This window comes from Amborella trichopoda, chromosome 12 (genome assembly GCF_054954075.1).
Source record: "Amborella trichopoda isolate Santa Cruz 75 chromosome 12, AtrichopodaSantaCruz75HAP2 v2.0, whole genome shotgun sequence".
NCBI classification, from domain to species: Eukaryota; Viridiplantae; Streptophyta; class Magnoliopsida; order Amborellales; family Amborellaceae; genus Amborella; species Amborella trichopoda.
This window is the reverse complement of record NC_142347.1, coordinates 38738269-38753468: the sequence shown is the minus strand read 5'-3', so window position 1 is coordinate 38753468 and position 15200 is coordinate 38738269. Positions and strand designations below refer to the sequence as shown.

At 31.5% G+C, this 15200-nt stretch overlaps 1 protein-coding gene across 6 annotated transcripts in view; it reads left to right on the top strand.

The window, feature by feature from the left end:
• Positions 1 to 15200, top strand: part of PIP (proline iminopeptidase) — a 61371-nt gene that overhangs the window by 16169 nt on the left and 30002 nt on the right. For 5 of the 6 annotated variants that reach the window (XM_006856995.4, XM_088853727.1, XM_088853728.1 and 2 more), the window contains one exon: positions 12448 to 12545. In XM_006856995.4, the coding sequence (XP_006857057.1) occupies positions 12448 to 12545 (98 nt within the window). Of the gene's footprint in view, positions 1 to 11263; positions 11392 to 12447; positions 12546 to 15200 lie in introns of all 6 variants that reach the window. The other variant, XR_016045798.1, reaches the window with a different exon arrangement.

Below are 15200 nucleotides of genomic sequence, written 5' to 3'. Positions count from 1 at the left end.
GCCCTAAAGTAGTTCAAATGGATACTAAAGGTAGAACAATTTTATTTCAAACCAATTTAGAAAAATCCAATACCATTATTCCAAAAACAATAAAATGGTCAGAAATTATATTACCAGAATCATGGTCAATCCGAAATGAAAATATTCTCCATCAAACACCATGTAATAATATTCTAGATAAAATAATTGAGCATATAGATGGTAACATAGAAATAAAGTTTGCGGGATCAGATAAAACTTTAAAATCTAAAAATGAAGATGAGATAGAAAAATAAAAAATAAAACTTGAACCTTCAAGACATTCTTTTGCGTCTAGTTCATCTAGACCTCAAATACAAGGATTAATAAGAACTAGAGATAATATAGTAATACCTCATTATAAACCAATACAAAAGGAAGCTAAAGAAGACTCAGAATTTTCTGATTCAAAAATAGACTTTCATGTCATGGTAATAGAAGAAATAAAAATAGATAAAGAATACATAAAATCAGACTATTTATCTGATGAAAACAAAGATATAAGAGAATGGTATAGAAAAAGATTTGAGCCTAGACTAGTCGAATTATTTCATAAAAAATATAATAAATTTCTAAAGCAAGAAAAACAAAATAAAGGATTTTTTACATGGTTAAAAGAAATATTAAAAGAAAGAAATATTGCAATCTCAAACTTTGAAATAAATACATTAGAAAGCCAATATAAGACTTATGATACACCAGAAGGAACTAAGATTACCAGTGTACATCCCCCAGAGAAAAGTTTAATCATAAAAGGAAAAGAAACTGAAAAAACTCTTACACGTGAACCAAAAGCTACCCCTTATAAAATGACATCTGGAGAAATAGTACATCGTACAAAATTAATTCCACATATCATAGAACAAAATAATTATACTAATTTATATATACAATCCATTGGAAAACAAACTTTGAGAATAGAAAAAATGTTAAGACCAGTACCCATACAGGAATCCAAAAAATCTATATTATTTAAATCACCTCCTAGTTTAAATAAAGAAAAATTTCTTATAGGAGAAAATAATAAAACTTTAATAGACCAATTAATATATCAATTAGCCAAATTAGATATTAAAGATACAGATGTAAAAGGTAAAGGTAAAGCCATAATAAAAGAATCAGAAACCTCAACCCTAGAAGTTGAAGAACCTATAATACCTGATACTATAGAAAATATGGAAACCGCTTTTACCGAAAACCAACCCAATAATCATTCTATTCAAAGAATAACATATGGAAGAAATTGGAAACCTCCTACAGCAAGACCTCATCACCATATACCAACACCAGTAGACATCCAATTTGAAGAAGATCTTATATCACATACAACTTCCTATTCAGGAAGAACCATAGTTAATTGGTATATAGATGGCATGTCTGAACTTCAAATATTCGATACCATGAAACATATGACTATGTATGCAACCGCGTGTAAGATGGTCGGCAATCATGATCAGGATGTAGTCAAAGCCATAGTTTGTGGATTCACTGGCTGGTTGGATTTTTATCTCCCTGAAAATACAAAAAATCAAATATTAAATACTACCCGACAATGGACAATAAAAAATGAACAAAACCAAGACGTTTTATACTTTGAAAGTGATGCTGTTAACACTCTTATTTATACCATCACCCTTCATTTTGTGGGGAGTACAACCCTCCTCGAGGCAAGAACTGAAGACCGTTTATCCAATTTAAAGTGTCCAACCCTATCACATTATAAATGGTATAAAGATGTATTTTTTTCAAGACTATTTACCCGAGAAGATTAGATAATTGGAAAAAAAAATTCATAGCAGGATTACCATACTTATTTGTTGAGAAAGTAAAAAATAGATTAAAAAATAAAAATGGAGGAATCATACCATATTCATCATATACTATAGGAGAACTCTCTGCAGAAATATGTGCAGAAGGATTAGCCTTATGCACAGATATGAAACTTAAGAAACAATTAGATAAACAGAAAATGACTTGGTAAAAAAGAATTAGGAGATTTCTATGAACAATTTGGATACACTATTGATTCTAAAGATAAGAAATATTCTAAAAAGAAAAAATATAAATATGTAAGAAAGGATAAAAAATCATATAAACCATATAAAAAACTTCGAAGAGAAAAATTCATAAAAAGGTTTATACCAAAACAAAATTATAAAAACGGAAAGAAAAACCTACCTATATGTTATAAGTGTGGAAAAATAGGTCATTACAAAAGTAATTGTAAGGTAAAAAAGAAAATAGATTCATTAATATTAGATGAAAATATTAGGAATAAAATATATGAGATTATTCAAATATATGATGATAATTCTGAAGCAAGCTCTTCTGATAGTTCTAGTAATAATTCATTAATAGGAAACATAGAAGATGAAAACCTTAGATGGAACAGTACAGAAGAATCAGATCAAGAAATGCAAGATTGCTCTTGCAATATGTTATCTAAAGAAGATAATCTCATATTAGATTTAATAGAGAAAATAATAGATCTCGATGAAAAACGAGAAACTATAATTCAATTCATCAATATTACTAAAGCTAAGAATAAACCTCCTTCTTTATTAAAAACCCCTGATAAATATAATTTTGCTGATATTATTAAAAGAATTAATAAAAAAGATATAACTCAAAAAGAACCTGCAATAGGAGAATTACAAAAAGAAATTCAGGAAGTCAAAATCGAAATTCATCAACTAAAAGATAGAATTAGAATATTAGAATTACAAAGTGAAATTTCTAGAAATATAACTGATACGGATGAAATAGAATTTGAACAATTAATAATCAACCAGAAAAACCTGAATCATCAGGAATCAAAGAAATAGATGATAATACATCAGTAAATCTCATTAATAAAGTTATTATTAAAAAATGGTTTATATTAGTCAAAATCATAATTAATCATGATTATACTTTTCAAATCCTAGCATTAGTAGACTCTGGAGCCGATTTCAATTGTATTAATGAAGGATTGGCACCCACAAAATATTTTGATAAAACCAAACAAATATTGAATACTGCTGATGGTAGTAGATTATTAATTAAATATAAATTATCTAATGCTATTATATGTAAGAATGAGCATTGTTTCCCTATTCCATGTATAATGGTTAAAAGGACCGAGCCAGGCTGTCATACTTGGAGTCCCCTTTCTTACTTTGCTATATCCCATTACAGTCACTCATAGAGGATTAGAAACTACTATAACAGGAGAAACAATAATCTTTGAATTTGTAAATAAACCAAAATTGAAAGAAATAAATAGAGTTAAAGATAATATAAAACAAAAGGAAAAATTTATTTGTTCTCTTAAGGAAGAAATTAAATACAAAATAATAGAAGAAAGATTACAAACTAATGAGATAAAAGAACAAATAAAAAATCTTACTCACCAAATAGAAACAAATATATGTAGTAAAATACCTAATGCTTTCTGGGAAAGAAAGAACTTACTATATGAATCTAGCTTTCATGAATCTCAAATATCAACAAAAGCTAGACCTATTCAAATGAATACAAAATTATTAGAATTCTGTAAACAAGAAATAGATAGTTTATTATCTAAAGGATTAATTAGATCCAGTACCTCTCCTTGGAGTTGTGCTACTTTCTATGTTAATAAAAATGCCGAAAAAGAAAGAGAAGTCCCACGGTTAGTAATAAATTATAAGCCACTAAATAAAGCATTACAAAGAATTAGATATCCCATACCTAATAAAAAAGATTTATTAGATCGATTATTAAATGCTTGTATTTTTTCTAAATTTGATTTAAAATTTGGCTATTGGCAAATTCAAATAAAAGAAGAAGATATATATAAAACTGCATTTAATGTCCCCTTTGGACAATATGAATGGAATGTCATGCCTTTTGGATTGAAGAATGCTCCATCAGAATTTCAAAGAATTATGAATGGTGGATTTAATCCATATATAAAATTTATGATAGTATATATTGATGATGTTTTAATTTTTTCAGATAATAGACCTCAACATATAAAACACATTTATGCTTTTATTAATGCAGTCAAACATGCAGGACTAGCAATATCTGCAAAAAAGATGAGTTTATTCCAAACAAAAATCAGATTCTTAGGACATAATATCACACATGGAACAATCATACCAATAGATAGTTCTATTCAATTTGCTGATAAATTTTCAGATACAATTTTAGATAAAAAAGAATTACAACGATTTTTAGGCTGTCTTAATTATATAACAGATTTCTACAAAGATTTAGCGATAGATGCAAAACCTTTATACGATAGATTAAAGAAGAATCCTCCAAAATGGACTAATATTCATACTGAATCAATCAGAAAACTTAAAATTAAATCTAAAGAATTACCTTGTCTTTCTCTTTCTGATCCAGATGTTTTTAAGATCATTGAATGTGATGCATCAAACTTAGGGCTAGGAGGAATACTTAAACAAAAACTAAATAATACTGAACAATTAGTCAGATATACTTCCAAGGCTTGGAATACAACCCAACAAAATTATTCAACCGTTAAAAAAGAAATTTTAGCCATAGTACATTGTGTGACTAAATTCCAAGGTGATATTCTAAATACTTCTTTTCTTATTCGAACTGATCGCAAAGCTGCTAAAGATATTCTTACTAAAGATGTTCAAAATTTAGTATCTAAACAAATCTTCGCAAGATGGCAAGCCATTCTTTCTACGTTTGATTTCACTATCGAACATCTTAGTGGTACTTGTAATCATTTACTTGATTTTCTAACACAAGAATTTTTCCAGGGAGTGGTTTATGCCAAAGGAAGGATTCAGGTTATTGCATAAATAATGTCTGGCTAGAATATTTGGGTTTTCAGCCACTTGATTATTTTCTATAATGATATCATCAATAAAAGCAGTTGCTTCATATTGAGATTTGGTTGTTGGTTTTTTTGGAACAGAAGATTGTAAGAATAATGGTGTTCTTGGAAAAGATGGAGGTGGTTGGCTCGAGTATATAGGGTAAACTGGACTATTTGGGTCAGTTGGAGAATATGGTACTAGAGTTCGAGTAGGTGAAGGTGATGAACTAGCTGGCACTATATCCATTGGTGATTTGCCACGATTTGTATTCATATTCTTATTTTGATTGAATAATATAAGTCCTAAAGATAATTCTTTTGGGTCAGAGTGGTCGGTTCTGCCCCCCTGCAAAAATTCTCGTGTTAGAAAATTAGGTAAATGATTACAAGTACCACTAAGATGTTCGATAGTGAAATCAAACGCAGAAAGAATGGCTTGCCATCTTGCGAAGATTTGTTTAGATACTAAATTTTGCACATCTTTAGTAAGAATACCTTTAGCAGCTTTGCGATCAGTTCGAATAAGAAAATAAGTATTTAGAATATCACCTTGAAATTTTGTCACACAATGTACTATGGCTAAAATTTCTTTTTTAACGGTTGAATAATTTTGTTGGGTTGTATTCCAAGCTTTGGAAGTATATTTGACTAATTGTTCAGTATTATTTAGTTTTTGTTTTAAGTATTTCTCCTAGCCCTAGGTTTGATGCATCACATTCAATGATCTTAACAGCATCTGGATCAGAAAGACAAGGTAATTCTTTAGATTTAATTTTAAGTTTTCTGATTGATTCAGTATGAATATTAGTCCATTTTGGAGGATTCTTCTTTAATCTATTGTATAAAGGTTTTGCATCTATAGCTAAGTCTTTGTAGAAATCTGTTATATAATTAAGACAGCCTAAAAATCGTTGTAATTCTTTTTTATCTAAAATTGTATCTGAAAATTTATCAGCAAATTGAATAGAACTATCTATTGGTATGATTGTTCCATGTGTGATATTATGTCCTAAGAATCTGATTTTTGTTTGGAATAAACTCATCTTTTTTGCAGATATTGCTAGTCCTGCATGTTTGACTGCATTAATAAAAGCATGAATGTGTTTTATATGTTGAGGTCTATTATCTGAAAAAATTAAAACATCATCAATATATATTATCATAAATTTTATATATGGATTAAATACACCATTCATAATTCTTTAAAATTCTGATGGAGCATTCTTCAATCCAAAAGGCATGACATTCCATTCATATTGTCCAAAGGGGACATTAAATGCACTTTTATATATATCTTCTTCTTTTATTTGAATTTGCCAATAGCCAAATTTTAAATCAAATTTAGAAAAAATACAAGCATTTAATAATCGATCTAATAAATCTTTTTTATTAGGTATGGGATATCTAATTCTTTGTAATGCTTTATTTAGTGGCTTATAATTTATTACTAACCATGGGACTTCTCTTTCTTTTTCGGCATTTTTATTAGCATAGAAAGTAGCACAATTCCAAGGAGAGGTACTGGATCTAATTAATCCTTTAGATAATAAACTATCTATTTCTTGTTTACAGAATTCTAATAATTTTGTATTCATTTGAATAGGTCTAGCTTTTGTTGATATTTGAGATTCATGAAAGCTAGATTCATATGGTAAGTTTACTATATGTTTCTTTCTTTCCCAGAAAGCATTAGGTATTTCACTACATATATTTGTTTCTATTTGGTGAGTAAGATTTTTTATTTGTTCTTTTATCTCATTAGTTTGTAATCTTTCTTCTATTATTTTGTATTTAATTTCTTCCTTAAGAGAACAAATAAATTTTTCCTTTTGTTTTATATTATTTTTAACTCTATTTATTTCTTTCAATTTTGGTTTATTTACAAATTCAAAGATTATTGTTTCTCCTGTTATAGTAGATTCTAATCCTCTATGAGTGACTGTAATGGGATATAGCAAAGTAAGAAAGGGGACTCCAAGTATGACAGCTTGACTCGGTCCTTTTAACCATTACACATGGAATAGGGAAACAATGCTCATTATTACATACAATAGCATTAGATAATTTATATTTAATTAATAATCTACTACCATCAGCAGTATTCAATATTTGTTTGGTTTTATCAAAATATTTTGTGGGTGCCAATCCTTCATTAATACAATTTAAATCGGCTCCAGAGTCTACTAATGCTAGGGTTTGAAAAGTATAATCATGATTAATTATGATTTTGACTAATATGAACCATTTTTTAGTAATAACTTTATTAATGAGATTTACTGATGTATTATCATCTATTTCTTTGATTCCTGATGATTCAGGTTTTTCTGGTTGATTAATTAATTATTCAAATTCTATTTCATCCGTATCAGTTATATTTCTGGAAATTTCACTTTGTAATTCTAATATTCTAATTCTATCTTTTAGTTGATGAATTTCGGTTTTGACTTCTTGAATTTCTTTTTGTAATTCTCCTATTGTAGGTTCCTTTTGAGTTATATCTTTTTTATTAATTCTTTTAATAATATCAGCAAAATTATATTCATCAGGGGTTTTTAATAAAAAAGGAGGTTTATTCTTAGCTTTAGTAATATTGATGAATTGAGTTATAGTTTCTCGTTTTTCATCGGGATCTATTATTTTCTCTATTAAATCTAATATGAGATTATCTTCTTTAGATAACATATTGCAAGAGCAATCTTGCATTTCTTGATTTGATTCTTCTGTACTGTTCCTTATAAGGTTTTCATCTTCTATGTTTCCTATTAATGAATTATTACTAGAACCATCAGAAGAGCTTGTTTCAGAATTATCATCATATATTTGAATAATCTCATATATTTTATTCCTAATATTTTCATCTAATATTAAGGAATCTATTTTCTTTTTTACCTTACAATTACTTTTGTAATGACCTATTTTTCCACACTTATAACATATAGGTAGGTTTTTCTTTTCTTTTTTATAATTTTGTTTTGGTATAAACCTTTTTATGAATTTTTCTCTTCGATGTTTTTTATATGGTTTGTATGATTTTTTATCCTTTCTTATATGATTTTTTATCCTTTCTTACATATTTATATTTTTTCTTTTTAGAATATTTCTTATCTTTAGAATCAATAGTGTATCCAAATTGTTCACAGAAATCTCCTAATTCTTTTTTACCAGTCATTTTCTATTTATCTAATTGTTTCTTAAGTTTCATATCTGTGCATAAGGCTAATCCTTCTGCACATATTTCTGTAGAGAGTTCGCCTATATTACATGATGAATATGGTATGATTCCTCTATTTTTATTTTTTAATCTATTTTTGACTTTATCAGCAAATAAGTATGGTAATCCTGCTATGATTTTTTCTTTCCAATGATCTAATTGGCTATCTTCTCGAGTTAATAGTCTTGAGAAAAATACATCTTTATACTATTTATAATGTGATAGGGTTGGACATTTCAAATTGGATAAAAGGTCTTCAGTTCTTGCCTCGAGGAGGGTTGTACTCCCCATAAAATGAAGGGTGGTGGTGTAAATAAGAGTGTTACGGCATCACTTTTAGAGTATAGAACGTCTTGATTTTGTTCATTTTTTACTGTCCATTGTCGGGTAGTATTTAGTATTTGATTTTTTGTATTTTCAGGGAGATGAAAATCCCACCAGCCTCGTAACCAGCCTGTGAATCCACAAACTATGGCTTTGGCTACTTCCTGGTCATGATTGCCGACCATCTTACAAGCAGATGCATACATAGTCATATGTTTCATGGTATCGAGTATTTGAAGTTCAGACATGCCATCTATACACCAATTAACTATGGTTCTTCCTGAATAGGAAGTTGTATGTGATATAAGATCTTCTTCAAATTGGATGTCTACTGGTGTTGGTCTATGGTGATGAGGTCTTGCTGTAGGAGGTTTCCAATTTCTTCCATATGTTATTCTTTGAATAGAATGATTATTGGGTTGGTTTTCGGTAAAAGCGGTTTCCATATTTTCTATAGTATCAGGTATTATAGGTTCTTCAACTTCTAGGGTTGAGGTTTCTGATTCTTTTATTATGGCTTTACCTTTACCTTTTACATCTGTATATTTAATATCTAATTTGGCTAATTGATATATTAATTGGTCCATTAAAGTTTTCTTATTTTCTCCTATATGAAATTTTTCTTTATTTAAACTAGGAGGTGATTTAAATAATATAGATTTTTTGGATTCCTGTATGGGTACTGGTCTTAACATTTTTTCTATTCTCAAAGTTTGTTTTCCAATGGATTGCATATATAAATTAATATAATTATTTTGTTCTATGATATGTGGAATTAATTCTGTACGATGTACTATTTCTCCAGATGTCATTTTATAAGGGGTAGCTTTTGGTTCATGTGTAAGAGTTTTTTCAGTTTCTTTTCCTTTTATGATTAAACTTTTCTCTGGGGGATGTACACTAGTAATCTTAGTTCCTTCTGGTGTATCATAAGTCTTATATTGGCTTTCTAATGTATTTATTTCAAAGTTAGGGATTGCAATATTTCTTTCTTTTAATATTTCTTTTAACCATGTAAAAAATCCTTTATTTTGTTTTTCTTGCTTTAGAAATTTATTATATTTTTTATGAAATAATTCGACTAGTCTAGGCTCAAATCTTTTTCTATACCATTCTCTTATATCTTTGTTTTCATCTGATAAATAGTCTGACTTTATGTATTCTTTATCTATTTTTATTTCTTCTATTACCATGACATGAAAGTCCATTTCTGAATAAGAAAATTCTGAGTCTTCTTTAGCTTCCTTTTGTATTGGTTTATAATGAGGCATTACTATATTATCTCTAGTTCTTATTAATCCTTGTATTTGAGGTCTAGATGAACTAGATGCAAAAGTATGTCTTGAAGGTTCAAGTCTTATTTTTTATTTTTCTATCTCATCTTCATTTTTAGATTTTAAAGTTTTATATGATCCTGCAAACTTTATTTCTATGTTACCATCTATATGCTCAATTATTTTATCTGGAATATTATTACATGGTGTTTGATGGAGAATATTTTCATTTTGGATTGACCATGATTCTGGTAATATAATTTCTGACCATTTTATTGTTTTTGGAATAATGGTATTGGATTTTTCTAAATTGGTTTGAAATAAAATTGTTCTACCTTTAGTATCCATTTGAACTACTTTAGGGCATAAAGTGTTCTTGACTTTATAATATATCCGATATATAATTGCTATATTTTGAGATCCTTGGATCATATCAAATCCTTGGGTTTTTATATTTAATGTTAGTACATTTAATATATTAGGATCATCCAAAGAGACTGAGTAATTAGGAAAACGGTTAAAAGACATAGGTCCACTACATAGACTAGATTCCATCATTCCTAATAATGAGTCATTAAATTTATTATGTCTAGTATCTCGTAAACATACTAATATTGAATTTTTAAGTCCTAATCTTGTTAATGGTTTAATAGCTACTTGAATAAGTCCTATGTGTAAATAGTTATAATTTTTAGTTTTATGCGTTTGTATTACTTTATTATATAGTAATTGGAAGTTTTCTTGTATACTGGTTACAGATATAGATTGTTCTATGGTCTTAATAGCATAACCTATTTTTAAATCAAAAGATCCTACTTGATATATATTAGAGATAGGTACTTTAGGTGTAGTCCAATTTTGTTATTGGTTTTCTATATTGTCGATAAGAATTTCTTCCCTATATATATATATATATATATATATATATATATATATATATATATCCATTCGAGGAGATGAATAAGTTGGTTCTGTCCACTTCTCTTGCTAGATAGTCAGCCAATTTGTTTGATTCTCTCCAAGATTTCACCAAAGATGTATTATAATCTCCAAGGACTGCTTCGAGGACTTTAGGCCAAGATATGGTGTAGGTTGTATCCCCTTTAACTAGCATTGATCCCTAGCTGTACTAGTAGATCCTGTTGGTAGTTGGAGTTAGAGATAATGGCAGGTCTGGAAATTGCTGTTACTCTGTGGAAGCACTCACTTATTTATTAATATCTCACAAAATACACATGTTTTTGAGTTGAAAATTTGTGTACCTAAATTAGGCTTACTTTCCTTTCAGTGTTCGAAATTTTACTTAGTTCGGTTGTACTGTCATGAAGAACCAACTCACTCAAGTTCCACATTTTCTGCTGCCTGCAAAATAGTGACACATACAATAGCTCCAAGATATCCCTCTCTCAGCCTTTCTTAGCATAACTTTTTGCTTGTAAATCCAGTTTGGGCATATGACAACTCATTGGGAAGCTAGCAATGAGCTCTAAAGTAGGAAGAAGGCCTCCAAAATCCTTAAATGGCTTTCGAATTGAGGAGCTCTTCCTTTTCATTAGTGATGATATTTTCACAATAATGATCTTTTAATCACTGCTTTGGATACTTTGGCTACAGGGCTTTGAGGTTTGAATAGTTTCAGGATTCTGTTTTTGAACAAGTGAAGATTTGGGCCATGGCAAAAGGGTAATGATAAATAAAGGCTACTTTGGTTCTAAGGGTGGCAACTGGTCGGGTCGGGTCAGGTATGGGTCTAGAAATAAACTAAAAAACTGTATTTCATATATTTTATAAAATATAGTCAACATTAGTTTTAATTTATTTTATACTTGGTTATACTGGGTTGGGTTGGGTCGACCCCGACATTACTTGATAGGGTTGAAGCCGGACCCAACCCGTTGGGTCCAATGCCTGGACTTGGACCCGGACCAGTTCAGGTTGGTCCGTCAGGGTGGCGGGTCGACTGAACCTGGTTACCTATCCTATTTGAGTCTCTCTGATGGCCCAATGTGGAGCGAGGAGACCACAGATGTGGTGTTTTGCACGTGATGGGGTTTCGCCATGGCTAAATCCAAAGGTTTTGCTTGATGGCCAAAGTGGTTTGCCATTAAAAAGTAGTGGCTCCTCATTTGTCTTAATTATGTTTTCTGCTTTTTCATCAATTTGTCTTTCATGAAATCCTTCAGGACATGTGATTCATGAGTTTTAAGGTTTCAATCATAGTTGGCAGATTATTGGTCCTTCTAGTCAGGTTATATTGGTCTTTTGTAGCTGATGATTATTGCTTAGCGCAATATTTGATTCTTTAGAACCAAATAACTTTTCTGACATTTCCAGTACCATGTGACATTTCTTTCAGATAATAGTATTTCATGTTTAATTTAAGGGAGCATTGTAATTTATCATAGATATTACTTGTATTATAAATGGCACGAATACAGAAAGTGCCATAATTCTAAAACAAGCACTTAGATTTTTTGTCAACCTCCATATTGTACATTGTGAAACACACATAAGAATCTGGTTTCTAGGGTGATTGAGGCATTTCTGCTGGTACTTCACACTTTATAGCCCTTTAATACTCTCTGTTATTGATGTGAGGTTGGCAGCAGAGTAAGTTCTTTGAACTTCAAATATGTATTTTAATCTTCTTGGGGTGCCTCCTCTTTTTTGGTAATTAACTAAAACTGAAAGATTCTTTGTGAAACTCCTCAATCATGGACTTGTATCCTATTTTGTTTTTTAAATTTGCTTGAGGGGTGCACCTTATGTTGCTTTTGTTCATTTTAACCTCCTTCCAGCATGGGAGCCTTTCAGAGATTTCATTCCACAAGAAGAGAGGAGTTGTTTCATTCATGCCTATAGCAAAAGGCTGAATTCGAAGGATCTTGAGGAACAGGTAGGTTCCATGAGTTTAGCTCTGCACTTTAGTTATTACTTATCTATAAGAGTTTGTGAATTTGCTTGTTTTCTAGATATAGATAGGTGATTATACTCAGTTTCTGCTCTCTTATTTTGGTTCTTTTATTACTTAATGTTATTGCACGTGGTTTTCTCTCTTTCTAGTCAGATTCAGATTTGCTAGAAATCAACTACAAACTACAAAAAGAAAGTAGGGTTTCCATACTATTCAAAGTTTCAGAGTATTGATCTAAAAACACAATGCATCTAGCATGGAATACATCAGATTAAATGCAGTTATGTAAACTTGCATTTGGAAAAGAATTTCTATGATCCAAAGCTAGTTCCATTTCTTCAGGTGTATGGGGAGGGGTGCGCATGTGAATATGAACAGTTCATGCCTTTGGAGATTGGATAGAGAAGGAAAATGGATTGTCTCTCAATATTTGTAGACATAGGAGATAAACATGCTCCTTTTAAGACGATGCGATTTTATTTCTAAATGGATTGAGAATCCATGGGACTACGACCTCTATTTGAAAGCCATAGAGCACATGTTATGGTCATGTTCTTCATAAGGGAGGAGCACATGTTCTGGGCACATGGCAGAGATACTAAAAACCATGAACACCAAGAGGGGGGGAGGGAGAGAGAGAATAAAGTCATGAACACCGAGGAAAGAGAGACTAAATTCATGGATTCCAAGAAGTGAGAGAGAGAGCGAGAAAGAGACTAAGTCATGGATGCCAAGGAAAGAGAGAGAGACTAAAAGTCATGGACACTGAGGAAAGAGAGAGAGACTAAATTCATGGATGCCAAGAAATGAGAGAGAGAGAGAGAGAGGACGTGCGAAATGAGCAGTACACCTTCTGAAAGACAACAGGTAAGTTGACTGTGTATGCCTTAACACTGTAAGGCTGTACATGCAAAAATTACATAGTGTACTGAATATAGCTTTGGGACTACCCTTTTACTAATAGGTCATTAAGCTCTTTAAAAATGATCTCAGACATTAAAAAAGAAAAACAGACATTTTCAATTGATTCACTATACTGCAGTTTCAATGCCTAAATAGGCTAAAATGCAAACATATATGTGATCATTATGCTAGATAAGGTTAGGGAGGTTTGGATTTAGGGGCAAAAAGCTGTTGAGATTGGGGGCTAGTACACCTGCATTGCTTCACAATATCTATTGCAGAATTTCTTAGAAAGCACAATATGTGTGAGAATTTTTTGCTGTGATACAACTAATTAGGGTGTATATTGGTTGATCCAGGTACAGTTGGTTCAAATGTCGGACCCAGAATCGCTAGGAATGGGATCCACCCAAACTGAGGGGTTTGGTCAGTGCAGATGCAATCTGGTTATTTTTCCTTTTTTCTTTTTTTGTGTTAGCTGTTTCCATTGTGGATAGATTTGGGCACTCGCATTTATAATTATCTACCCGATTTGTTTGATTCTGCCACCCAAGACATTGGTGGCAACAACGCTAAGGAATTGATTTGGCCACCCACAGTGGGTGGATTATTGAAAAAGTGGGAGGGAGGGAGGGACTAAATTTAACCCCTTTATTTTTTTGAACGAGGGACAGTTGAGAGGGGACCCCATTTGCAAGCTTCCATCTTATGGTACGTGTCAGTTTAAAAGATGACATTAATGTGGTGATCTCTTTGGCTGAGATGCTAGCGTTTTGACTCGATCTACAATTAGATTTGCCCAAGATAAGGCATGTTATGTTACGAGCTAATTACCTACATAGCCAATTTCAGGTTGAAAACCTCATGGTGGTCATTGGAAGAAAGAAACCCAAAATGGCTAAAATGCTCACGTGTCAAAAAGTAGCAAGATTTTTGAGATGTAGCTACAACGCCAAAGAGGGAAGCTCAGGTTTGTCATGACGACCAATGGAAGAAAGAATCTTAAGATTGATCATGATGCTCACGTGTTGCAGAGTGTAGTAAGATTCGCCAGCTAAGCTTCTATATGACAAACAATATCACTGGAAGACGCGAGCTAGTGTCTAGGACCGATAATTGCAGACCATCCGATCTTGATGTAAGATGGATATGCTATGTGGCACAGGTGTTTCAGTAGCATGCCGTATAGCATCCAAAAAATTGGCCAAGTGTACTAAATCAAAAGTGCCATCAAGGCGACAACACCGGCAACGGTAGCTCATCCTTCGCTGCAGCGCCCATATTTAGCATGATTTAGTTCCCTGGGGCGTTGGTCGTTGGCCACCCAGCAACGTCCAAATATAGCAGAAACAGGTCTTATTAACGCCACAGTCTCAGCCAAGGTACTCGTCCCTTGGCCTAGGCAAGCTATTAGGGCGAGTCCAAGTAACTCGCCTGAGTGCAGCCCAAATTAAAAAAAGAAAAGAAAAGGTTATATATATAAATAGATATAACATTCCCCTCTTCTTACAAGATGATTGGAAAGGCTTCTTGGTGAGACTGTTTGTTGTCCTTGCACAAGGTTGAGTGACCAAATCAACGTGTGTGCGTTATTTTTGAACACCTTAAAGAGAACATGATATATATATATATATACTTTATATACCTGTTTCTTACAATAACATTGAAAGGGCCATGGTTGTCGTGCGATTGCGTTCCCATGAGCGGGAGCTGGCTTGGGTCTGCAGAACCGTG